This window comes from Danio aesculapii, chromosome 22, assembly GCF_903798145.1.
Source record: "Danio aesculapii chromosome 22, fDanAes4.1, whole genome shotgun sequence".
In the NCBI taxonomy this organism is placed as follows: Eukaryota; Metazoa; Chordata; class Actinopteri; order Cypriniformes; family Danionidae; genus Danio; species Danio aesculapii.
This window is the reverse complement of record NC_079456.1, coordinates 19,645,055-19,672,382: the sequence shown is the minus strand read 5'-3', so window position 1 is coordinate 19,672,382 and position 27,328 is coordinate 19,645,055. Positions and strand designations below refer to the sequence as shown.

General features: G+C 38.4%; 1 protein-coding gene across 1 annotated transcript in view; it reads right to left on the bottom strand.

The window, feature by feature from the left end:
* Positions 1-6,391: 6,391 nt before the first annotated feature.
* Positions 6,392-27,328, bottom strand: part of hcn2b (hyperpolarization activated cyclic nucleotide-gated potassium channel 2b) — a 55,149-nt gene continuing 34,212 nt past the window's right edge. The window contains exons 5-8 of the mRNA XM_056448205.1: positions 20,589-20,735; positions 20,277-20,517; positions 11,051-11,215; positions 6,392-9,516 (exon numbers count right to left, since the gene is read on the bottom strand). Of these exons, the coding sequence (XP_056304180.1) occupies positions 8,636-9,516; positions 11,051-11,215; positions 20,277-20,517; positions 20,589-20,735 (1,434 nt within the window). The 3' untranslated portion in view covers positions 6,392-8,635. The remainder of the gene's footprint in view (positions 9,517-11,050; positions 11,216-20,276; positions 20,518-20,588; positions 20,736-27,328) is intronic.

Here is a 27,328-nt window from a genome sequence, read left to right as displayed (position 1 = left end):
AGGCCTCGGGGAGGACCCAGGACATGCTGGAGAGACTTTGTCTCTCGGCTGGTATGGGAATGCCTCGGGATCCCCCGGAGGAGCTGGAGGAAGTGTCTGGGGAGAGGTAAATCTGGGGTTCTCTCCTAAGACTGCTGCCCCCATGACCCGGCCCCCGGAAAAGTGGATGAAAATGAATGAATGAAGATGTTTTAATTCACTGAAGTCATTTCGGGTGAGTTCACAATGTGTCCTCACAACCACCAGTGTAATGTGATTCACAAACAAGTGACTCTTATGAACTGGATCTTTTAATCAATCATTTAAAAACATGATTCACAGAAATATCTGTGAATCTGTTGCTGAACAATCTGATTGGATTTTACCTTGAAGTGAGTCTGTCAGTGAGTCTGATAATGCAGTCTGATCGATTCATTCATCATTGATATGCAAAATCATTTCCTTGTTTCATACAAAATGAAGAAACATTTGTTTGCTAGTGTTTAGTTACAGATTTTCAAATAAAGGTTTAGCCAGTGCTTCTCATCATCAAAATTCCTCTACAAAATTGCTTTCAAATCAAGTGATTGGATGAAGTCCTCCACTTATTCATTCATATGACGAATCAAAGTCTCTGGTGAGATTCTGAGAGGTCATTAAAACATTGACCAACAAGAGGAACTGCGTTTTTTTAAAAGATGCTCTACTTTTACAATCATGTAAATCAGTTTGCTAAAATGGCTGCTGCATATAAATTGATGAATGAATGCATAATACATTTTTATGAAACTTCTACACTGATTGCAAGATCCAACTTTGGAGCCATTTTAAAATAACTGTTGCTGCTTTTCTGCGTTCCACAAAAAAAAAAATCACACTAAGTACCTAAAGAAAGTCTAAAATAGACAAGTTCTTATTGTTAAACATGTCGTGGATGGGCATAAGATGAGCAGATATCTTTCAGCCTATTGATTGAAGTGGCCATCACAGCAGTCAGGACTAAATTAGAGATAAAAGCCAGCTGGCCTTAGATGCCGTCATTTAGATGAATTCATTATTATTTCCCAGTTGATATGGTTACTTCTGCTGCTCTCTACATCCCAAACATTACTAATGGAACTGAGAGATGACAATATGCCAGGAAAAACCAAGTATGACGAGCATCAGCCTTTTGTTTGTAATGATATTTAATAATGTTTTTTCAATAAATATATTTATTTCTTGATCCCAAGTAGTCTTTTTTTTAAACCGTCGAACTAATTTATATTTCATTCAAGGGTATACAATATCACACCTTTCAATTTTTAGAGTAGACTAACCCCAAAGCCAACTTGTATACAGCACTTAGCAAAATCTTGATGTTTGTTTCTTTTTCAGTGGCTTGTCTGACAAACCCAGAGTTGTTTAAAGTGGACCTATTATGCCAAAATTACTCTTAAGAAGGGTTTAAGCACAGTTGTGTGGCAACGGTGTGTGAATATAGCCAGCCAAGAATAGTGAATCAATTATGAATGAATCAATTATATTATTTATTATCACACTTGATAAAAACAGTTTGCAGAAACACTTTGATTGACAATCTCCCTTTATATATGCCATCAGACAATCTCTCCCTCAGTAGCATAAACAGCCCTGAGTGAGAAGCAGCCATCAGTTTTCACCTACTGAAGATAATGTCAGTCAGTTTTAGGACGCTCCTATGAACACCATAGTCTCCATAGACTCCTTCTGAGACACTACTTTTGACATTTGGATTATTTATATATTTGGAAAGGGGCATTTTCAAAGAGTTATAAAAATGATTTACACACTCTAGGGCACAGGTTGTCTGCACAATTTAGTTCCAACCCTTATTTAAACACACTTGATGAAACCTACAGGTAAGTGTGTTGAAGCAGGGTTGGAACTAAGCTGTGCAGGAGTGCGGCCCTTCTGGAACTCAGTTTGACACCTCTGCTCTAGGGACATCAGAGACTTATTTTACATCTTGTAAAAAGGGGGATAATAGGTCCCCTTTAAAACTGCCAGCTCAGGAGAAGCTATGGTTAAGATAGTTTCAAGATTCAAAATATAATTTGGATGTAACAGAGTATTTCTTTTCCTAAAATCTTACTTCCAGGCCACAGCTAATTTAAAAAAAAAATAAGGTTTGCTCCTGATTACTTAAGCAAGGGCGAAAAAATGTGCTTGTTCAGCCATAGTTAATTTTAACCGTTTCACATGTAAGTTTTAACCCGCTTCCTGAGTTATTTAGAATACATTTCTTTTATATTTCCACCTCTAGTGGAACATCTAGTTTATGACACAACAATCTAGAGCCCCATGAGCTGCAGAGGTTAGAGCTGTTTGATTTACAACATGTAAATTCATCAATTGAACCTTGGCTAAACCACACCCAAAAACCGTCACCCGCTAGTCGTGGCTTAGCAACCCTAGCTACGCGCAGGGGCTCTGTCAAGCTTTCGAGCGAGGGAAATGAGCCAAAGCGTTGTGCATATGGATTGTGAAAATCTGATACCCAGTATCCTTAAAGTTTGGACAGGGTGGTGGAATTTTTTCCCTTTTTAAAACCTAAAACCCAAGAGGAGAAATGCTAGCGTGGATCAAGCTGTGTGAGGGGCGCTGAAGGAGTGGAGTTAAGTTGGTTTTGTTTTGATTTTCCTGACACATTCAGTGACAGACCGACAGCAATAACTCGCACACCTCTTACCCTAGACAGATTTAAACTGTGTTTCCTACAAAAATACAAAGCAGGTTATGTTTCACAGCTGTCTTTTTCTTTCGCTCAATATTATGAGCACTGCTCAGTTGAAGCCCTCGCCATATTAGTCATACTAATAGCGATCATATTTCCATCTGTTTCAATCTACGAGTATTTGAAATTACATATCAACAGAACAAACAGAGATGTGATCACAATCTGAACACTCGCGATCAATATACTTTGTAAATAGATTTTCCCTACCAGCAAATATTAGTATGTATATATGTGTGTATATATATATATATATATATATATATATATATATATATATATATATATACTAATATTTGCTGGTAGGGAAAATCTATTTGTTCACTTCTGCTATTTATACTTTGATTTGCATTTCAATTTATTTATTTTTCCACTTAATAGAAACTTGGATAAAGAGCACACAAACATACAGACAGTTATAGCTACTGTACATTGTTATGGGTCAATGATGCTAGTATTCAGCACAGCACAGATCCATCAGTTTCCCCTTTCTGCCTGCTCTTTCTGCTCTTTCCGTTTCCTCATCAGTTAGTAGCGCTATATTTCATTGCATAATAGTTTATCAGGCTTATTGTCCAAAAAAGAGAAATCAGAATTTCCCCTGTCCTGCTGTGCATGAACTAAGCTGTTGAATGGTCAGTGTATGAGGCGGCTAGGCTAACCTAGCTTTAATTTTGATTAAAATATTTTCTAATTGGTTGCTATTATGTGGTGAATATACTCCTGTAAGCCATACTGCAGTCCTTTTTTGTCTGGCTTTCAGATATCTCACCTGTTCGCCAAAAATGACTAATTATATCCCTGGCAATGTCTGATACCGGTGCAGACACACTGTAGTAGATGTGCCAGGCACGAAAGCTTGACAGGCGTAGCAACAGTAACTAAGGAGGGTGGGGCTTAGTGAAGGGTCAATTCCTCCTAAACTACATGAAAGTAAGTGGCTGCTTAACTGGAGCTGCGTCCCAAATGGCAAAATATACACTATGCTCTTATCCACTAGGTACTTATGCACTTACACACTCAAGAATATATGTATGTAGTGTCGTCCCAAATGGAACACTAGTTTTTTTTTTGGAAATTCAAACCGTTTTCGTGATGACGTTTGGCGGTTGCCAAATTAGTGAAATAAATGACCAAACTACCAAATAAGACCTGCCTTGAGTATAACCGCATTCACCATTCACAATTTGCGGTGTAATCACTCATAGGAGAATTTTGCTTTCACAATTCTAATGGCGTAGATTAGTGCATAAGTATGCGATGTGGGACGCCCCTTGGAAGAAGAGAGTAAATGTTGTAGTTACCTAAACAGAGTGAATCAGTTGCGAATAAGACCCATTGTAAGAATGTACATGTTTCTTACAATGTTTTTCTGTCTTCCGTAGACATTTTTTTAATGTAAATCTTAAATCTTTTTTAAAATGTCTGCAACCTACAGTAAATGAATGTTATTTAATTGAAAACATTGATAAGATTTGATCTTGCTGCACTTGGCTTGGTGCCAGCCATTTAGGGAGAGCAGATTTGAATTTAGCAGCTGATCAAAGATGTACTGAACTTGTTAATCACGTCGGTGTGATCAAACACTTCAGGGACTGTACAATCTGCTGTGATTGTATGCAACAAAGGGTAATTATTACAAAGTTTTCCATGTTTTATTTACAGAAATATCACTGGATGTAGTCAGTTGCCAAGTGGAAGGTGCCTCAAACTAAACTGTTCACTGTTGACTCAGGCCTCAATTACACTAATACGTTTTAGTTTTAGTTAGAGTTTTTGAGCCCGAAAATGGAGCATTTTGGAAGAGGTCATTTTCATTTTAAAATGCTGCTGCTGCGTGTCAGTGTGGATGGGGGAAAACGGAGACATCTGAAAACAGAGGCGTGGCTGCAGACATTCGGGCTGCCTGATTGGGGCTTTTTCTCAATATCAGGAAGCCTGCAAAAAGTTCAGATGTTCATCCTTTCCTTGTGAGTTCAGACTTTGCAAGTTCATAACGAACTCCAGAGGACACATCAGGTAAATCTTTAAATGTTACAGCGGTGTACTTTTATAACGTCATTCACCCTGGCTATGTTTCACTATTTTAATAATAAAATGAAAACACGACATAAAGCACTGTCTCTTTTCATTTTACATAAACAACTTAAACTACAGAGAGATGAGATCCAGCGGCAGATTTGGGATGGACTGGCTGACGTTCTGCTGCTCTCAGCCAGGCTGGTGTGCTCAGAGCTCCCGCTGCCTGCCTTGAGCTCAGACAGGAGAATACGCTGAAGCTGCGTTCAGCGCATGCAACAGTGCGTGTATGGTCACGTGATGTGCGTTTTCAGTGGTGTAGTGTGGACGGATCTTTTCAGAAACACCAGTGTGGATGTTTTAAAACTAAAACGTATTAGTGTAAACGGGGCCTCAGTAGATTTGCCTATGGCAACTTTTTTATTCATATAGACTTGGAATGCTGCAACTTTGTCTTAAAAGTTTTGTTTTTTTTTTAAACTAAAGACTTTTTGGAGAAAAGATGGATAAAGTACAAGTATAGATACTCATGATGCGTCCCCTTTAAGTACAATGAAAGCAATTGTATGCATCATATACAATAATTCATATTAAGTTTTATGCTTTATGATTAGCATGAAATTGAGTCTCACCTTTCAAACTTTGTTAATTGTATTACTGAATGTAGGATTATAACCAAATAAAATTTTATGTAAGATTAAAAAAATGATTAACATCACCAAATCAATAACATAACGTTTGCATGTTGAATGCTAAGTAAAATTCATTATATACCTTTAATTCATGCAAAGCTGCAAAACAATCCAGGCACTTAATTGAGCACTGCTCAATTATAAAAGTATAGTTTAGAGCAGGGGTCACCAAACTTGTTCCTGGAGGGCCGATGTCCTGCAGATTTTAGCTCCAACCCTAATCAAACACACCTGAACAAGCTAATCAAGGTCTTACTAGGTATATTTGAAACACCCAGGCAGGTGTTTTGAGGCAAGTTGGAGCTAAACCCTGGAGGGACACCGGCCCTGCAGGACCGAGATTGGTGACCCCGGGTTTAGAGTATAGTTAAAAGAATAGTAAGAAATTTACCCTCAATTGACCCTTAAACAGGCATTGACCTTTTGTCCATAGGTCATATCATTATAACAAAATACTAAAATTTTGTTTAGAATGGAGTCAGGAACACAATTTAACAAAAGAAATATTAACACAGGTAACACTTTAGTTTGTCACAGTTCAACAAACCGTTAACTAACACTACTAGCTTAATAAACTACTAATTAGCTGTTTATTAATAGTTAGTAATGTAGAAGTTGGGTTAAGGTTTTGCGTAGAATTAGGGATGCAGAATAAGATCATACTTTATAACTACTAATGAATACCTTAATAATAGGCAGGTAAGAAACTAGTAGTTAATAGGATGAATTGTGACCGAAACTAAAGTACTACCTTAACATGCGGTGCTTTTGTTTATAAGAACAACAAAATGTTTATAGTGTAATGCGTTGTTATACCTAAAAGTATTTTGTGATAAAATGTGTTGTTACAACTGAGACAAATATTCCTTTCTCGTGGACAAACTGTAAACTTTATTGCTTCAAATATTACTTATAATTTGGCAAAAAGGTAACACTTAGGCATATATTAAATAAAACCAACATCTGTGTTTGGTGCAACATAAAACTGAGGACATGTGCATCATTAAAAGCAGCTATAAGATTTTTTTTTAATTCGCAGCGTCTGTAGGGAATTGATCAAACTACTTTTTTTTTATTTTACAAGGCAAAGACATTATGATTGAGTTCAAACCTTTCATATGAACAGTCTGATGCTATTTTCAGCCATCTGCCCATTTTCTTCTGTTTTAGAAATCCTAAATGATCAATCCGTGCTTGGCTTTGTCTCTGGGATGTGAAGTACAAACAGGAGCAGCTATAGCAGATCTTATAGTGTCTTTCAAGTTGTGAAATGGTAAATAACAGCAGAATATAAATAGGTTTTCAAGGATTAAAAGACTGAGAGGACATCAGACCTCATTAGGTAGCCATGGCGAGCGAGTTATTTAGCGCTCCAAAACAACAGATAGCGCAGAGACTCGTCGTCGCCTGATAGATCTGGTCACATTTTAGAGGAGGGGGTAATCATCTCGAATGTACTCGCTCGCATAAACTCACTTGCCCTGAGTGTGTAGTAACTGCTTTAGACTTGGGCATTAAAGGAACACTACACATTTTTGGAAATAGGCAAAAGTCCCCTAGAGTTAAAAGTTGGGTTTTACCATTTTTTAATCCATGCAGCCGATCTCTGGGTCTTGATCATTTTCCGATTTAAAGCTTGACTCTTTTGCAGTTACATCATGTACTAAGACCGACGTAAAATGAAAATATGGTATTTTCTATGCCAATACACCTACAGTAGGAACTATTCTCTCATTCTGGTATAATAATCAAGGAACTTTGCTGTAGTACTATGGCTGCAGTAGGCGCAATGATATTATGCAGCACCTGAAAATAGTCCCCAGCTTGGTAACTAGGTAGCAGCCCTGCCTAATATCATTGCCCCTGCTGCAGCCATGGTACTGCAGCAAAGTTCCTTGAATATTTTGCCAAAATGAGAGTATAGTATCTGGACTTATTAATCTAGAAAATAGATCTGTTGGTCTTAGTCCATGATGTAACTACAGAAGAGTCAAGCTGAGCTAGATTGTAATGGTCTAATCCGTTTCAATGATTTATTCTAAGCTAAAAATGATCCCGGAGGTCAGCTAAATGGGTTTAAAAATAGTAAAACTCTGTTTTTTTACTCTAGCGTGGAAGTGGTGTTGCTTTAAGTCATGTTCACACACACTGTGCTTTATTTTAGAAAGGAAAAGGCTTTTTATAAACAGGACAGAGTCGCAGTCTATGAAATAACTAGCTCATTGATTATGAAAAGCTGACCTTTGTGAAAAAGCTACTTAAGTCCTTTGTAATTAAGACTTAAATGCAATTGAATGCACCGGATAAGGGCAAATTAGTCTCCCAGTCATTACCCTTCCTACTTCAGCAGCATAATTTGCTCAAAATGTATGTGGTACTCACTCCTATAAACGGTAATTAGGAAACTATCGATTCATTTAATTGTCCCAAAACTAAATCAAGATGGTGAAATCTGGTCTGTTGTGGGACAGGTAAGAAACACTTGTAGTCATACACAGGTTTTTATGCAAAACCAAGGCAATCAAATCTTTTTTTATCCTTTCATTTCATTTGACACAGCTTTACATGTCAGATCATGTTAAAATTTTACTTTGGCCCAACTTTGGTCTGAAGGAATAAGACAAAGACAGCAGTTGCAGTAAGAATACATCCCATTTCAAAACAGTTTGGGGCTCTCAAGTCATCAAACACACCTTTATTTTTAATAGCAATTCTAATTTTGTGCATTATAGGTTATATATCTAATGTCTAGCCGGTTCAAGTTGAGAAGAGGAAGAAAGCTCCTACGTTGTGATCAGCAGCAAACTGCTAAGTCCCGGTATTTAGACACATATCAGCTTGCATCATTTGTACTACAGTATATAAAAGGGAGTGGGTACATTTGTAATCTCTGTGAACAGCTACAATAAAGAAAACCATTTCAAAGAGGCAAAGTGTGAGGGTGGAAGCTACATTGATGTTTATATCATAGATACAATGGAATCAATTGTCCCAATTGTGGTAAGAATGATACAGACATGTTTGTTTTATGCTAGAAAGTTTTGAGGGTTTGTTTGCCCTTGTGGCCAGTCACAACCACATACATTCTGAGAATAAAATCCAAAGGTGTGACTAGGGTTCTGCAGGAGTTCTTGGAGAAGAAAGGTCCATATGTTCCTGACCGAGGCAGAGACCACCAACGCTATCGAGGTCACAAATTTGATGATAATCTAGATCTAATGTGATGTTGTTCTGTTTCTGGGAGGCTGCTTATTGAATCCTTCTTGGGAAGACCTGAATCCAAGCTAGGTCTCATCTGGGGAAGGGAGGCAGGAGGAAATGCACCCACAGACATTTGGTGTGGCAGTGCCATTCTTGGTGGGATACTTCCCCTAAGACCAGCGGGACCTGGGAGGTTCTGAGGGGGACCGATGGAAGTAGAAGAGACTCTGGTAGACTGGGGAGGGCTTGGAGCAACTGGCTGCATCATGTCATGGGGTAGGGATGGCTGGGAGGCGGAAAGGGCACGGGCATCCTGGGTGAGAGTGCTCCTGGGGACTGCTGGTCGATGTGTGGGACTAGGGACTAGTTGCTGTACAAGGGATAACTGGGAGCCTGAGGGTGCACCTGGGGGGCTTGAACCATACTGAAATGTTCGACCGGTAGTTGCCAGAGGGCTATGGACAGGTGTGCTTGCAAGAGCAGAGGCACGGGCTAAGGTGGAGTACTGGGAGCCTGGGGGTGTCTGAGTCTGGACGACCTGGAATCGCCGCACCATACGGGGAGACTGGACAGATCCAGAACCCACTAGAGGGTTGCCCATCTGGGGACAGAAGCTCATGGCAACAGCTTGCTGGAGAGTAGCAATGGCAGAACTTGTAGAGGGCTGACTAGAAGGTCCAAACATACTCCCATGAGTTGACGGAGTCATGGACATGGCCCTGGGCCTCTGCATGTCCCCTTGTTTAACCAGTTTAACCATTTCCCTATCGTACTTCACAATCTCCTGGATCATCTCATTCTCACGGTTGTTGAAAATGCCAGAATTGAGATCATGTTGTACTTTGTGCATCAGGATGGAGTTCTTCTTTCCTGTAAAAAAAGATGATAAGTTATAGCTAATTTTTTTGTAAGTGTCCATAACTACTGTAGCTAGTAATCCTGCAGTTAGGGATGATTATTAATAATGGCAACTACCTAAAAGTTTATTTCCTGTTACAGTGAATTCATTAAACTGTACACCATTGCACGCTGTGCCTTTAGTAACTGTCAGACACAACGAAGCATTGTCTTAATCTAAACCCTCATACTTCACCTAATTTTCTAGGTGAAGGGATGGATCACAGTTGTAAACCAGATCCATCCTGGTTTCAATCCTGCTCGTGGAGGGCCCTTTTCAAGTAGGGTTTAGCTGTATACAGTTCATATATAAACACCTGAATTAACTAATCAAGGTCTCCTGGACTGTTTTTTAAACACCCCTGTATTACTTCGTACTCACTAGCACACATGGCCTTAAACATACGTTTTTTTCCAAACTTATGATTGGTTATCTACCCTGTGAACAGCAAGCCCCAGAGTCTTGCTGAGGTTTCTAGTAAGAGGGAAGATATAATGTCTGGCACTGGTGTCGTTGTGCTGAGTCACGCCATTGCTAACACTAACTTGCAACTCGGCATGTGCCTATCACCTGCACCCTGCTGCTAGCAAGACAATTTGCAGCTAAAATGACATCCTTCGCAAAGATCCTGCTGGCAGGGCCCCAACATCGCCTCCAATTTCTCTCACCTCTTTCTCCAGTACCACATACAAATAACACTTAGAACTATCACTTGTGGTTTGAGCATGCAATTTTACCAAGCTGTCTTCCACAACTCTGTGGTGCAAATCACACAGTGTACAGCACAGTTTTTTGGCAGCCATGGTGTTTGGTGTTCAGATTTTGTTTTAGTTGTGTCCTAAAGTTAACATTTCTTAGGGTTTCTGTGTTGTGGGGAATGGCAGAAGTAAAACAGCTTTCTGGTACAGTAAGGTCTACAAATTGACACCATTTTTACTTTGATAATAACAGCTATTGATGTTAAGTGAATGCAGCAGGTCATTGAATCTGAGATTGCGTTAGCGGATGTTCTTCTGCAATGTGTCTGTGGTCTGAACTCCTCCATGAGCTGAACTGATCATTTATGGAATCTGGCTGCCATGGCAACAGCAGTGAGTGGGGTGGCTCCATGGCCCCTATGTAAACAACTGAGGTGGTCATGTGAGAGGGAGTGACATCAGCAGCACACTGACCTTGGGAGATAAAGGAAGAGTATTCTGAATGGATGCTGAGAGAGGTGAGGAGGGCAGGTGGCTTACCTCTCTTGGCAAATTAAGCGTTTATGTGCTGAGGACACAAGCCAAGGGTGGCAAAACAGTTGCGTTCAAAGCATACTAAATTTGGAGGGGCCTCAAATATGCCCACACATGTGGCCAATGGATATCCAAACACATGGAAATTCTGGGCTATGTACCTGTACCAAAAGCTCCTCAAACACGAGTTAACGCTCATACACAAAATGCACTGGGATTGTACTACAGTATTACCACAGTTGACTTTTTACATTTTACTTTCTGGATGACTTACCAATTCGATCAAGGCGGTCAATGGCTACTGTCTCAAATGCTCTCCTCATCATGGGGTACTCCTCCAGTACTTCATTGAAGTTGTCCACAGAGAGGGAGTACAGTCGGCAGTAGGTGTCTGCCCGTACACTGGCAGTTCGTCTTCCACGGGTCAACAGGCAGATCTCTGAAAATGAACAGAAAATGTCATGGTTGTGATTTGATTGTTGTCATAAATGGAGGGAAAGTAGTACATAAGGGAGAAGGGTATAAAAGGAGGCTTTGAGCTCCAAGTGGGCTGTACAAACCTGGAGTTTTTTTATTCAATGTCTTGTACATGACACAGAGTGCAATATTGTGAATTATGAATGTCTACACCTACCCCAACCCTAAACATGACCTCACAGTAACCTGTTGTGTTTTATGAATGTTTACACCTATCCCAACCCAAAACATGACCTCACAGTAACCTGTTGTGTTTTATGAATATCTACACCTACCCCAACCCTAAACCCAACCTCAAAGTAACCTGATGTGTTTTATTAATACCTACTCCACCTAAACCCACCCTACTTGTGGCATAAGTCCCTCCCACTTCGAGGTCACCCAAAGTACTTGTAATGTAATCCCTCCCACTTGAAGGTCTCCAGGCTGCAGCGATGCCTCCTTGACATAAGGGCCCCGAGACTTGGTGTCTATTGAAGACTAGCTGTACCTGATAGGGAAAGCCCCCGTTGTGAACCAGCCTACAATGATTTGTTGGTTTTAATTGGTTATTGATAGGTCTTTATTACTCGTTAAGCTGGGAGACTAGCAAAACTACCAAAAGCTACCTGTACCTAATAGGAAAAAACCTTTGCTCAAACAATGCTTAGATGGGTTATTGGTTGCTGTTGGTTTTAGATAGTATTGATTTATCTGATGGAAAAACAGTCTGAAGACCCAATCACAGCAAGCATGATAACTATAAATATAACAATACATATATTTTCATCCACACTAGCGAATTATAAAACTCTGTTCATTTTAGTTTATGCTTTTCATTTGGCATTAACCCCTTGTAACAACCAGATGCCTTCAGCGTGTTACTAGCGCATCTGACCAGTGCTGACCAGTGAATCTTGAATAAAAAAATTGAATCTAATCAAACTAATTTTGAAACATTTTGAAAGTAATCCCAAAGATATTCTTTCTCTACATCTTTTTGTTACGGTTGCAGGTTTCAGCACCTGGATAACCCCAGCGATATTGCTTCTCTACATCTTTTTGTTATAGTTGCAGGTTTCAGCACCTAGCTAACACAGACTTGACCATGCTAGAAGACTAAACTCAATCAAATTTCAATAGTTTAAGCAGCTTTTTAGGAACTTTGGTTTTAGCTGGTTAGCTGGTCTAAAAGTATGACCAATGAACAAGAGTAAAAAAAAAGCCCAGCAGCCCAGCTTGACCACGATATGATGGTTTAAGTGGATGTAGTGCAATAGTGTTGCCAATTTCGAACATCCATGGAACATAAACATAACAGTTGTTGTTTTTGGTCCCATTTCCTTTCTTTGGTCACTTTGTTCTTTAAAGACCAAATTACCTAAACTGGAGCTAAAATCTGAAAAGCTAACAGTAGAGGACCTGCCAGTTTCTTTCTGCAGACTTGTATCAGCATTTTCGAGAGGTAAGATCCTGTCACTGACTGAAGGGGCTTCATCCACACAGACACACACACACACACACACACACACACACACCCAGCTAACATGCTGCTCAGCATTTGGGATCTACCCAGTTGAAAATGTGGCCACACTTCAAAGTGAATATTGGCACGATTCAATTTCATTGAAGTTGCTGTGCCCATCATTCCCCATAGAGTGGATAAAACTGAACTGAAGATTCAAGAGGAAGTTGCCTGTCATAAAAAAGTCAATATAGCTTCAATTCTGGGTAACACTTGCAGGTCAATAGGGGCCTTTAAGGTAGATGTTTGAAAAACACTAAACCTTTGCTTTCTTAAACTGAACCATATAGCATATTCAGCTAAATTCAATCCAATTTCAGAACCATGAACAAATTTTGCTGGTTGGACATCCTAGAGTTGAGTGTCTCATTTACTATTGCAATGAGAAATTTGCAGTCATTCAAATCAGAATTCGCATGACCAAGAGATTTATAAGGCATCAAAAATAATTCATGCCGATTACACTTGTGTTAAATTTGGTCAATAGCAAAGTAGCTTTAATTATAAATGACTCAGTAGTTGTTCTTTAGGGCATACTCACACCGTCCCCAGGCCCATTTCCCGGATCATTTGAGAAGTGTGAGTGCTCTGAATCAGGCTCAGGCACGGTTAAGTTGGCCAGCCCTGGCACGTTTGCAAGAGGTGTGCCAGAGCACGGTTTACTTGGGCTTTGGCGTGGTACGCTTGTAGTGTGAGTGCAAAGCCCGCCTGAGCCCAAAACTTAAAACGAGACGTGACGACTGTTTCATATGGATTTATTAATCATTCTTACTGTTCAATGAACACAAACTCATAGATTCTTAAAGACGCAAACCCCCCACTGCACCACAGCTACACCTTTAACAAACCTCCTAACTCCTGCAGCACGAGGACTTTATGATTGTTTATGAGCATCAAAAGTTGTTTATCTGTTCAGCGAAATATTTGACTGTGCGCCTGAGCCCGAAACTGAAGACGAGATGTCACTTTTAAGGGACTGTTTCATATGGATTTATTAATCATTCTTACTGTTAAATGAACACAAACTGTCGTAGATTATTAAAGATACAAACCCCTCACTGCATGACAGCTGCACCTATAGCAAACCTCCTAATTCCTGCAGCACGAAGACTTTATGAATATTTATGAGCATCAAAAGTGGCTAATCTGTTCAAAATTTTTGACTGTGTGTCATTGAATCCCAAACGACTAAAACAATATAACGATATAAAGAAATCTTCACCGTGCTGAGTTAGAGCGCTTGTCTTCTGAACAGCGGATCATTGATGACGTAAGCGTGCTCAGGCCCGAATGCAATGTGAGTGCGGGCCGTCGGGGAAGATGGGAGAGGGAACAAGCGTGCTTCAGCCTGTTTCAAGGCAACTGTACATAGTGTGAGTACGCCCTTAATCATCTCAAGGCTAACAACATTGGACAACTGCTCTAGTTGTATGCAAATTCGATTAAAATTTATCGCCATTACAACACTGAAACTTCGAATGAAGTATTTCTTGATGTTTTCCTGGAAAAGAACATAAAAAAAAAGAGTTGTTTTTGCACTGATTGCTTTATTACAATTTAAAATGTGTATCATTTAATTAAATATGTTTATAGGATTTCGTCTCCCTCTGGTGCTCAGACTGTTTCTAGCCCAGTTTCACTTGGCCTTTGAAGTTTTTTGGCCATGTCTTGTTGACAGGCCTTTGTAAAGTTGGCACATACAGGCATTTGTTAAATACTGCATGTGATATTCTGTCAAATTATAGGTCTCAAAAACTGCACAGTATTGACTAGTAACTATAATGATTAAATATCTTTTGATATATGAATCTGAACCCTGTTTTTGTGCCAGCAGAACTGCCAGAAAGTCAGATTTGTACCTCTAATAATAAACTGCAAAAACAGCCGTCTGCCAAAAATCACATTTTCACAACATGCCCAGTTTGATTTGACGTATCACAGCGTGCAAAACTGAACTGTCAGATCTTTGACGAAGTGCCTCCTTTTACCACAAGTGTGGAGATCAAATTTAGCGCCGGTTTACAGTTGTTAAATACAGAACGTGCAAAACATCCACAATGCCTTTTTTTTCACAGAAATTAGGTCAAACTGCAGGTATTCACATTTAACTTTAATTATCTGCATGCACCTACACATGCCTAATGTATCATTCATGACATTTAAAGCTCAGTTGAGGAGATTAATGATGATTTCTCATTTCTAAGAAGCATGTCTGTTAAACATGCCTGACATGTCCAGCTTTTGACCAAAGCTGAAAGCTGCATGCTCGCTTAAATTGAATTTATTAGATAGCATCTACAGTCGATTATGTTATTAAACAAATCAAATAGCCATGCTGTTTTTCATGGTAACTTAAACTGACAAGTTATTTGACAATATACAGTATATAACCCAAAGAATTGTATTATGATTGATGATTGTCTCTCCGGTTTGCTTATTCTGTTTACTTGCTTGCTTGCTTACAATTACTTATTAAAACGATTTAAAAATCTGTTGAAAAAAGAATCCCTCCGTTACATAATCATTGGGAAATATAAAATATTAATTCAAATTTCACAGGAGGGCTAATAATTTTGCTTTCAATTGTATATATAGTTAATCTATTCATATTAATTAATATTTAAGAATTTAATGAAAAGAAATACAAATATCTATATATAATCTCTTCTTATAACTAATTTATTTTGACAGTTCAAAAATAATAAAAACATCATATTATAATAAATTATATTCTTATAAATACTGTACAAAACTGAATTATTGAAGTTATTGTAGAAAACTAAAGGGCTTTATTCTGCAAAAATAACCCACTAAATGTTAATTATCCTGCTTATTATATGGTTATTTCCCACAAAACTTAGTAATTAGACATAAAACATTAATCTGAGGTACAATAATTTCTTAACTATTTTATTAAACATAATTCTGACAAAAACAAAGGCTGAATGCAGCCGACACTAACATACTAATCATTGCTTAGTTGCAAAATGGCACCAAACAGAAGAACGTCATGACAGATAATGTATTCACTTGCAATTTCATTATTGGCCAATCAGAACGAAGTATTCCAGAGAGCTATGTATGATGAATTGATATTCCAACGGGCATTTTATTTATTATTCTTTGACTTAAGTTACTGAAATGTTTTGTTTTGTGTTATAATAGGGGTGCCCAAACTCGGTCCTGGAGGGCGGATGTCCTGCATATATTAGTTCCAACCCCAATTAAACAAACCTGAACTAGTTAGTTAAACTCGTTCTGGGTATACTAGAGAAACTTACAGGCAGGTGTGTTGAAGGAAGTTGGAAATAAACTATGCAGGACACCAGCCCTCCAGGACCGAGTTTGGCTACTAGGAAGGAAAAATCATGTTCAATTGCCCTACCAACAAAGATTGTCAAAACAGCATGTGTTATCTGAATTTCCTGATAAAAATGTAGAGAAACTGAAAGATTAAGAAACTTTAGACTAACAGATAAAACGGTACAAAATAAAAGCTCGATCTTGGGATTTAAAGTCTGTTTGAAATCAAAATTTACAATCTTTTTTTTTTTTTGCTAGCTCACATTGTTATTCTCAAGGTGAATATCTTATCCATCCAAGTTAATCCACAAAAAAAAAACTCTTTGTTTTGGTAATCTTCAATGAAAGTCGTTTGGTTTTGTGTTTGGAAGTAGTGGTCCTTCTGTTGACATCAACCTGAGGGTTTCCATAGCAAGTGCATATTAATACCCTCTCTTACAGTTTATTTAGTCCTGGTCAAGACAGGCAGCAAAGGACCGAGTTGTAAAAAAAAATATATATACATATCACAACACATTGACACAAACAAAAAGAATATAAACCATTATCAATTGTTAAAACATGTGCACGTTTCTAAACTGACAGTCTTTAAAATATTTTTAAATCTAGCGATAGATGGTACGGATTTCATATATAGTGTATGGAATGATGCGCAAATGAAAGCCCCGCCCCCCACTCAATATTCGGATTCAGTTGGAGGTAGATCAACATACTGAAATAAAAGTCTCATCAACTTCTAATTCGTGCGGACTTTAAGAATCAATATAACTTCATTAAAATAAACATATTTGAAACGAGAATCTTCAAGTTAACTGCTTAACACAACAGTATTTACAGGAACACAAATTACTGAACCAAAAGTCTAAATCGTGTTTGGACAAAAGCAGGTGAAATATTCTGTAAAATATCAACGTTTCAATTTTATTTTAGGTGAACATTTCGTTTAAAGACTCCGTGAAACAGAAGTTGCTGAGACTTTTATTTCAGTATGATGATGTACTTCAAACTGAAATATTGAGTAGATGGTGGGGCTTTCTGTTGGCAAATCATTTTCTCATAGTAAAACTAAGGCCCAATCCTAATTCTATTATTTTACCCCTTCCCCTTGGCCCTTGAAACAGAGTGTGAAGGGGAAGGGCTTCAAATTTTACCCCTAAGAAATCGGACAGCACTACAGCACCCGCACACATTATATATCTCGCTATCTCCTACTCAGGGCCGGCACATCCATAGAGACGACATAGGTGTCAGAATAGTGAGGACGGCGTCTGCGACAACACTGCCCCCAATCCCCAGTTCCCCGGTCTTTCCTTCACAAACCAGTCACTTTGGTTTTTACTTTCGGGTTGAGGACTGCGTGATCGCTGTTTGCCAAGACCGCCAGTTCAGCTTGCTCCGGCCCTGCTCCAACTTCATGAGATCGACGATCGCGACTGTTGGTAGTTATTCCAGTTGCGTTCTTTTTGGGTATTTATCTTCAGGAAATCACTGAAGGCATATATCATGCTATCATAACGATTTAATCTGGCAATAAACTCGTAAAAGTACTGTGCATTTACACCGTGGCCACCATATTCGTCTATGTAAATGCACAAAAACTAGATTAACATTATGCCAAGAATTATAGAAAGTATGTTGTGGGACTACTATACAAGTGTTACTATTATGAATTATAGATAGCGAAATTTATCTTTTTTTATCGTTTTTTTTAGATCATGATGGTAAAACATGATTATGGATGTATTAAAACATGCTTGTTTGTTATAAAAATTCATAATAATGACAAAAAAATATTCATTTGTGCATCTCCTGACTTCCGTGTGCAGCCATGCTGCCGTTGTAGATGGTGTATTCTGGGAAATTTTTGTACCACTTGGATTTCGAGTGTGGTCCTGAAAAATTTCTGTTTCGAGGAGCTACCTAACCCTTCCCCGTAGCCCTTCACCTTAAAGATAAAGAGAATTGGGACACCCCTACCCCTTCACGTGAACGTGCAAAACGAGAGTTAAGAGGAAGGGCTAAGGGGTAGAATTGGGATTGCACCAGCCTGATCTCACGAGAAAACTTAAGTATTTTACGTTTTGTCAGTTTAGTGGCTAATTCGTACGAAATTGTACGATTTTAAAAAGGAGGCGTGGCACCTAACCCCACCCCTAAACCCAACCGTCATTGGGGGATGAGCAAATCGTACTAAATCGTACGAATTAGATCGCACGAATTCATACGAATTAGCCAATAAATCAAAAAGTTACGAATTGCCGTGAGATTGTGTTGGATTTGGCCTAATTGTTGTAGAACCGTAGTTAAAATTATTGTGGCTGAACTGTGAAACTAACGTCAACAGAGAACGACCACAGCTCCAAACATAGAAGTACTGTAAATGGTCAGACTTTGATAAGCAAAACAAACTTTTTTTTTGCACGGATTAATTGATCACCTAAAAAATAATATTGTGCACCGATATGGACCAATTGTGGACTATAAGTCTAGTAAAAACAAACCAACATTTTTAACAGTTGATCTTAACCGTTGACCTCCACGGTTAAAAAAAATATATCATGTAAGTCAGAGATTACCATCAGCTGTTTGAGAACCACCTTTTCTCCAAATGTCTTCTTTTGTTTATAAACTCATACAGTCTTGGAAGCAGTTAAAGGGTGAGTAAATGATTACAGAATTTCTATTTTTGTTGAACTACCCTTTTAAGTAACAGTATAAAGTATGTACGTTGTATAAGTAAAGTACGTTGTAAAAGGTAAATCACGATTGTTTTTGGCTGTTGAATCTCCATTCAACAGTACAGACTTCTGCTCCTCTAATTAGGTGTTATTAATTGGCCACATTTGTTCTTTATCAGCATTGGTTCTTTAGTGCCGCTGGCTCCTGGTATATTCTCAGTCTTGTGAACTCTGCTCTTCGCCCCTTACAGACAGTGGCCTAAAGACTCTGGCTTTTTTCTGGATCACCAACGCAAGCCCCTCAAAGGGGACGGCATCTTAAATGGGACAAAGCCCGCTGGAGGGAGGAACTGAGGAGTCATGTTCAAATGTCAGCGGTATTTACCACTGTACTCGCAGCGCAGAACCAGCTGCTAGGGTTTCAACTATCCATACTATTCCATAATATGAGACTGTAAACACCTTTTAGAGTGCTTTCCAGTCATAATGCTTTCAGTTGTAACGCAAAGCAATCAATGTGTTTTTATTTTCTTTTTTGTCTGCTTTTTTTGCTGCTGATCCTGTTGAGATCCTTGTGAATGAGATCCTTGTGAATAAAATTATATTTATTACGACTTATTTTGTAATATATTATTTAATATATTTTTCTGACTTTTATTTTGAATTTGTTTCTAATTCTTATCATTTGACATTTTAAGTAAAACTATTTGAAATTTTATTTAGACTTTTTTTAGATTAGGAAATGTCAAATTGTAAAACTTACACTCAAATAAGATCCTCATAGATCAATGATTAAAATTTTAAAGTTACTGCCTGACTTTAATTCATAAATTGCATTTATTTACATCAATTCTTCTTGACTTTTATTTTGAAGTTGTATTTTAATATGTATTTTCCAGACATGGCACAGTTTTGATTGTAAATAATTTAATTTAACTTACAATATCATTTAATTTAGATATTATTATTTTATTGTTATTATTATGAATAATACATGTGTATATATATATATATATATATATATATATATATATATATATATATATATATATATATATATATATATATATATATATATATATATATGAATTTTTGGCCTTTTGGGGACTTTTATTTGAATTTTGTTTTTTTTAATATAACCAGTCGATTTACAAAAACCAGCAAACTAAACATTATACAAAATTTTCCTGTAATTATTACTCATTTATTTTACAAATAATTTACAATTTTATTTATTTATCATATTTTTAAACAAGGAACTTACTGGTAAATTACTTAGCATTTTTCAACAATTATTTTTATTTTTATTTATTTATTTATTTATTGATTGATTGATTGATTGATTGCTTGATTGATTGATTGATTGATTGATTGATTGATTGATTGATTGATTGATTGATTGATTGATTGATTGATTGATTGACATTTAATATTTACTGACAGTATGTCACAAGTTCCAAAGCATCCGGCTGTATTTTCTGTTAGAAATTAAAATCTTCATGAAACATATGATCCAACTGAGCATCTTTTGATCTTACCCCCAAAATAGGAGCCGTCAGAGAGCTTCATGCCAATATTCCCTTTGGTCAGGACACTGACTACGCCGTGCTGAATAAAGTACATCTTTTTGCCGATGGTTCCCTCACGAATGATGTAATCTCCTGGTTGGAAGACCTCGAAGCGCAGCTTAGTTAACATTGCTGTCACAAAGTTTGGATCTGCGTTGGCGAACAGCGGCATGGACGCCACCAGCTTCCGGCAGTTGAAGTTGACTATTTCCTGAAGGTACAAAAGTCAGTTTATTGTCAATTTGGAGACAAGTTATGAATTTGTGTATGATTTTCTAGTACCTCTCGTAATGGTTCATTCAGTTCTTCCAAAATGCTTTCCTCGTCGAACATCTTTCCCTGATATCTGTGCTCATAATAGTCATGGATCTTCTGCCGAAAGTCGGCCGGAAGTTTGTGGAAAGACATGTACTGCTCGACTTGCTTGTACTGGAATGAGAAAAGGGACAAAAAAGATGTTATGGGACACACTTTTGACTCCAAATATCCAAGCAGCGAGTCGGCAGGCCATTTTAATCCCACCTGGCCTCTTTTGTGGTGATGTGATATGCTGACAGGGATCACCGTATACACATGAAAGTAAATAATTAATCATCCAGGCTTGTTTTCTTGTATAGGCGTTCCTGCTATTTTAGGAAACATCAAGAGAAGTTATTTATGGTGGTCCACTAAAGTGCATATGATAATGGGATGTTCTGGAAGCAGAAAGAGTTTGACGAAATGGATGATAAGCCGTATGGCATCATGTAGTTAACCATCAATTCATCTGTGCTGTAATGCTTTCTGGTTTATGTTACAGGACCATACAGTACATCTATTGTGTTAAATGAGTTTTATCGATGTTTGTTTTGTAGAAACTGGGTTATATTAAGAGAGCAAATTGTAAATTTATGGATGTTTCACAAAAAATAAGGATGTATCACTGGTTCTTAATACACATACTTCATCTACCATTAGTTTTTCTGTTTACAAAGTCAGCTTTGTCCCAGTATTCAAGTGAATCAATGTTATAAAGGTGGTAGCTAAATTTAATAGGCTAAAGGGATTGTTCACCCAAAATTTAAGTTTGTTATTATCATTTGCTTACCCTTTGAATTGAGTTTCTGTTGCACACAAAAGATATTTTGAAGAAAGCTGTAACCACTGAGTGTCATAGTACAGTAGAAAAAACAAATATTATGGAAGTCATGGCTATAGGTTTTCAGCTTTCATCAAAATGTATTGTATTGTGTTCAGAAATAAACTGAAGCAGGTTTGGAACAATTAAAGTATAAGCTAATGAGGATAAATAATCTTCATTTTTGGGTAAACTATTTCTTTAAAGGGCCATGAAACCCGGGAGAGAACCCTGAGCTCGGAGATAATTGAGCCCAGGGCTCCTGCCTGGTCAATAGAGCATGTAAGGGGAGTACGAGATCAGGTGGTTCTCGAGAGCTCCCCGTGGTAAAGGAGGAAAGGGGTGGATGGTGGGTTTCTTCGGAAACAAAGAGAAAGGAGTAATTTTTGCTAGGCAACTTATAGTGAGTGTGGATTAATCTGATTGTCCAGCTAATGATTGTAGATTAGAGACCAGCTGCAGTCAATCATATCACGTGCTCCTCTCAAAATTAGTTTATGAAACTTCACTTAACGTACTGTAAACTTAGTAACTAAATCATTTTGATGTATGTCTTTAAAAACTAAAAGAGTACTGCTGACGATACGAACTAACTTTGCCTCTGAAGAAACATAAACAAAGCACATTGATCGCACACTTACCAAATCTGTAGAGACAGGACAATCAACACGAACTGGAACCGCATTTTTTTAAAAAGGAGACAAGCGGCAAATCTGGATTTCACCATTTCCAGATGCGAAAAGCTCTCGGGTAAAAAATGTTCCTTACAAACATATTTTTGTCGCATGTTAGCAGACCACTGTAATCCACACGTGAGTCCAGCTGCACTCTCATAGCCGAGAAACGAAAACAAAACCTTCGTTGCAGCACATTTATAAACATAACGCTGACAACCCATGTCTCCAAACAATTCTTCTACTTCCATTTGTTTTAATTACGGTTGGCAACACAATGTGGCGTCTCTCTGCCGTCTGAACATTGTACCAGGTAAAAACAGACTTTAAAGCTACCATGCATATTAATGAAGTTACACTTCATACACAATAGAGCGCGCTGATTGGTTCGAACCAAGTCTATCCCTTGAATTAATGATGAAAGCTCAGCGTCACGTTGTACCCATCGGTACAGACAGCCAGTCTACACTCTGGAGTTTACACAAGGATCTAATCATTGTGACGTAGCTTCAAATTTTATTTCAAACCGGAAGAACAAATTTGCTCGAAATAATGCAAAAACAACCCATTTTCACTTTTTTAGTGAAATACATGTGTCCTAATAGTGGTTTTAGCAACATGGGACAAATATATGACTGTCAACATCTCAAAAAATCTGTTTTGGTGTTTCGTGACCCTTTAACAAGACTAAAAATATGTTAACATTTGGAAATCCCACCTCATGACTTTGCGAAGCAGGGGCTCATGTTAACAGTTTCCGTGTTGAATGGAGGAACGCAGAGGTTAGAGAGTGTTAATACCAGCAGCTCATGACACATCACTGCAGCAGTTTCTCACACACATACTGAGGAGAATTACTATCAGTGACAGCCTTGATTTCCTGTCTCTACATGAGACGCCTATATGACAGGCAGCAAATAATAAAAGTGGACTAGATAAATCAACAGATACTAAGAGTGCTGAGCGAAGACTAATATACAGAGATAGATAGATAGATAGATAGATAGATAGATAGATAGATAGATAGATAGATAGATAGATAGATAGATAGATAGATAGATAGATAGATAGATAGATAGATAGATAGATAGATAGATAGATAGATAGATGGATAGATGGATTGATGGATAGATGATAGAGACAGACAGACATCTGACATCTGCCATCCACACTACTCCAGCATCTTCGACCCTCGATAACGAAGCCTTTTGAAAATGCTGAAGCCCCTGTTTTAGTTTGGAAAATATGTCAGTATATTTCAGTGACAGACTGAAATGCAAACATTGGACTATATTCTGGACTACATTGTATCATTCCTTGATTGTGAAGCCACTCGCATTTGACCGTTACCCCAATATGGATAAGGAGTGCATTCATTCTTAAACAGTAATACTATTGTTAAGCGCAGCTTAAAGCCATACTGTTACAGTGAAGTGGGATGCTGACAAGGAAATCCGGATCCAAATGCAGGTTTATTGAGAATGGTCAGGCAAGCAACGGTCACAATCGGGAGCAAACAGATGTATATAGGCAAATCCAGAGTCATAGTCATAAACAGGCACATGGTCAAAAAGTTAGGCAGCAGACAACGTAAAACAAACAAAACAAAGCAAGGTTCAAACACGGAAGGCAAGGCAAGGAAAACACGTTCTAATGTTCACAGTACCCTATAACAAAGCTCAGCACTGACGTGTGTGTGTGTGTGCGCGCTGTTTAAATAGTCCTGTAATCAGTCCATGAGCAGCTTCAGCTGTGTGTTTGCAATCAGACAGGGTTAGGAACCGGTGTGTGTGCAGTGCATGACTGGATCTTATAGTCCATATAATTGCAGATTCGTAGTTCTATGCAGTCGCTCAATCACTGGTGATCATAACACATACCTTGCATGTAGCTGATGCTTTTTGAGCAGTTATACTTTGCATTCTTTTGCAATAACACTTCTGAAACACTAGTAGGTGGTGGGGTTTCTATGTTCCACTGTGTCAATTGTCATTGCCTTTGTTTTGAGTTTACAATGGAAATGTATGCAATACTACTGTAGAAGTAGCTCACACTTATTCAGTAAAGAAAGTGGCAGAAACAATGTTCAACAACTTTTTAGTTAGTCAGTCCCATTCATGAATTTTCTTGTGATGCATCATGGGATAGTGTAGCATCCATCAGATGTGCACTTCAAAATCTTGCCGGAAGTAGTAGGTCATCCGAGTACTTCTCACATACTGTTTTAGCGTACTATATAGTATGGAATTATGCGATTTCGGACATAGCCCAAGTGATCCCTGGACTAGACTGCCAGACAGACAGATCCTCAGGTGCTGTTGGCTTTTTAAGTGTTGTGAGGTGAAGCTGAGGTTAAGGTTATTTTGATGGCACTGCAGCAGTCAAGATCTCACATTCCATCAAACACTTATTACCAGGCAGGGAGGCTATTTACAGTAGAGTGGTGTGCTAAATCTGAACCTTGTGTCACAATATTCCTGAAGAAGCGTTAAATGCGAAACAGTCTCCTGTGGCCTCTCAGACTTCATATTCCAGCATAACTCAAGCATAGTGGGTCATGTGCACACCAGGATAACGACATGGGGGAAGGGTGACGCTCCTTAGTGACCTCCCAGCTGGATGGATGGTGTTGGTTGGAGAAGGGATGTGGATAATGACTGTTGGTGTGTGAGTGGTGACATATGCACGGCTTGACAAGTCTTGGGTCGATCCCTGAGCTACTAACAGGGTGCAGTCTGTCGCGCTTGTTAGTGACAGGTGCTGTCTGTTTTACAGACCACTGTAGGGGGAGATTCTGTAAGTATTTTGCTAATTATTGGTGTATGCTTTGGGTGCCTAAACTCGGTCCTGGAGGGCTGGTGTCCTGCAGATTTTAGCTCCAACTTGCCTCAAAACTCCTGCACGGATGTTTCTAGAATGCCTAATAGGAGCTTGATTGGCTAGCCCAGGTGATGTCTGATTGGGGTTGGACCTAAATTTTGGCTGGCCCTCCAGGACTGGGTTTGGGCACCCCTGGTGTATGCTGAAGAATTAATCTCTTACTTAAATAAATCAAGTTATCATAACTTGTTCTCTCATTTTAATCTCCATTGTACTTCAAGCTAAATAGAAGAATGAATTTGTGACGAGTTCAAAACAGCTTACCAAAGTGAGCTTAAAAAAAGTCTACACGTAAAGACCTTCAAACTACCATTGGTCTATGAAGGCCATTACATTATAGTTAGGTGTGCTCAGGGGATCTGTCGTCTTTGACTTGGAAATCTGCTCCTGTTCATTTCCTTTGTTCAGCCTGTTGAGGTCAGACGTCCAAGAGTAAAAATGTAAACACTGCAAAGCTGCTTTACAGTACAAATTGAAGCGTCAGTCAAATTGAAAGCAACTGAAATAAGAAGAGACTGTGTGTAAAGCAATAGGTGAAGCTGTCATAACACTTGAGGCATATTGTGCCTCTATTCTTTCATTTTAAAATGATCTGATCAGCTAACAATGGGCATAATCTGTAGATAGCATCAATGAGCTCGGATGACATAACAAGTCCTCAACCATGTATCTCAAATGCCTCAGAATGAAGATTAAACTTCCTGTCAGATGCACAAACACACTATATATGACAGACGTGGCATGTGTGTGTTCGCATGCAAACTATTACTCATCATCCCTTTGGCAGTGGGTGGGAAATCATGGGAAGTACGCTGCCTGACTTTAATTAGCTCAGAGTGGAAATCCCTATCATAAACCCATTTTGTAAAAACCTTTTGTTTCGGTAATCCAGACCAAATACTAATCTAATTCAATCGTAATTAATTATGATTGAATAAGGGGTTTATACAAGCACGCACAACCGAAAGGAACAATGCTTTTTTCACCTTGCAATTCTTCTGCTTGGGGTAATAGCTCAACGCTAATTGCAACAGACAGTTTCATTAATAAGAAACATCTATAATGAGCCTATTTGAAGGAGGTATATTATTGCTGAAAAGAATTCAATTCAATTCATTTAAATAACGAAGGATTAAATCTTCAACGAATCACTCAATATCATGAGGAAGTACCAAAAACATGTCTGTGTTTACTTTCGCACCAACATTTAGTCACCTCAAAATAACAGTGCCTTCTTATCTCATCAGGCTCGACAATCTCTGTAATTTACGGTTTGTCCCTTTCGATCAAGGAAGTCTATTTTCTCCTCTCTTTGGTTCATTCAGTCAGCCCTGAAGTAAGACAAGGTGTTAAGCTGAAACATGAAGACAATTACTCGGACCTCGTAGCAGTCACTGTCTGTCTCCTAAAACATACAGCTAGGGTCTCTGTATTAGCACTAGAAACACTTCAGGAAACTTTTAATTGCGCTAGGTCTGACAGATACTGCAGCTCAGGAAACTTGTCAGATCAGCTTCTTTTTCATTTGTTTTCTTTACTTCTCTTCCCTCTTATGACTCAACATCTCTTCCCAAACAAACACTGTAATTTGAATGGCATCTACACTCATATTAGTCTGTCTGATTCTCCTCATCCCGAGGTTTACATAATCATGGATCCATCCCGTATCTGAAGCAGATACTGTAGTTGTCAATGAGTCAATGGTGCAAGACTTATTCCTGCAAATAATCCAGTGACAGACAAGTCTCTGCCTGGTGCACCTTCTCCACAACAGATGCTTACTGCTCTCAGGAACTCCCAGACTGGCTCCCCCGACTGAGCCTGGTTTCTCTCAATGTTTCTTCTACATTTCCATCACTTGGTGAGTTTTGGTTTATTGCCACTGTCACATCTGGCTTGCTTGGTTGGGGCTGATGGAGCTGTGCCTTAAAGGATTTGGTCTTCAGTAGATCAACCTTTAATAATGACATTTGTATTAAACCAAACTGAATTCAATTGAACGAAACTTTAAGAGTGACATTTAAAGTAAACTGAACTGAATTAGTTTTGAATTAAGTTCAACTAAACCAACATTCTATCACTATACTCCTGCCTTCCTGATTTGCTGGAATGTACCACTGAAATATAGTTATGGCTTTATATACTCTTTTCATCTATGTTAAGCTTCTTCGACACAAACAACATTGTAAAAGCGTTATAGAATTAAAAATGAATCTCTAGAATCACTCTTGGCCGGTGCGGTGTGGTTTGGTAGACTTTTATGGCCGTTTCCACTGTCAAAAGGTACCAAAAAACTAACTGTACCGTGCCACTTTTTGGGTACCCTTTCGAAAGGGTACCTAGCACAACAA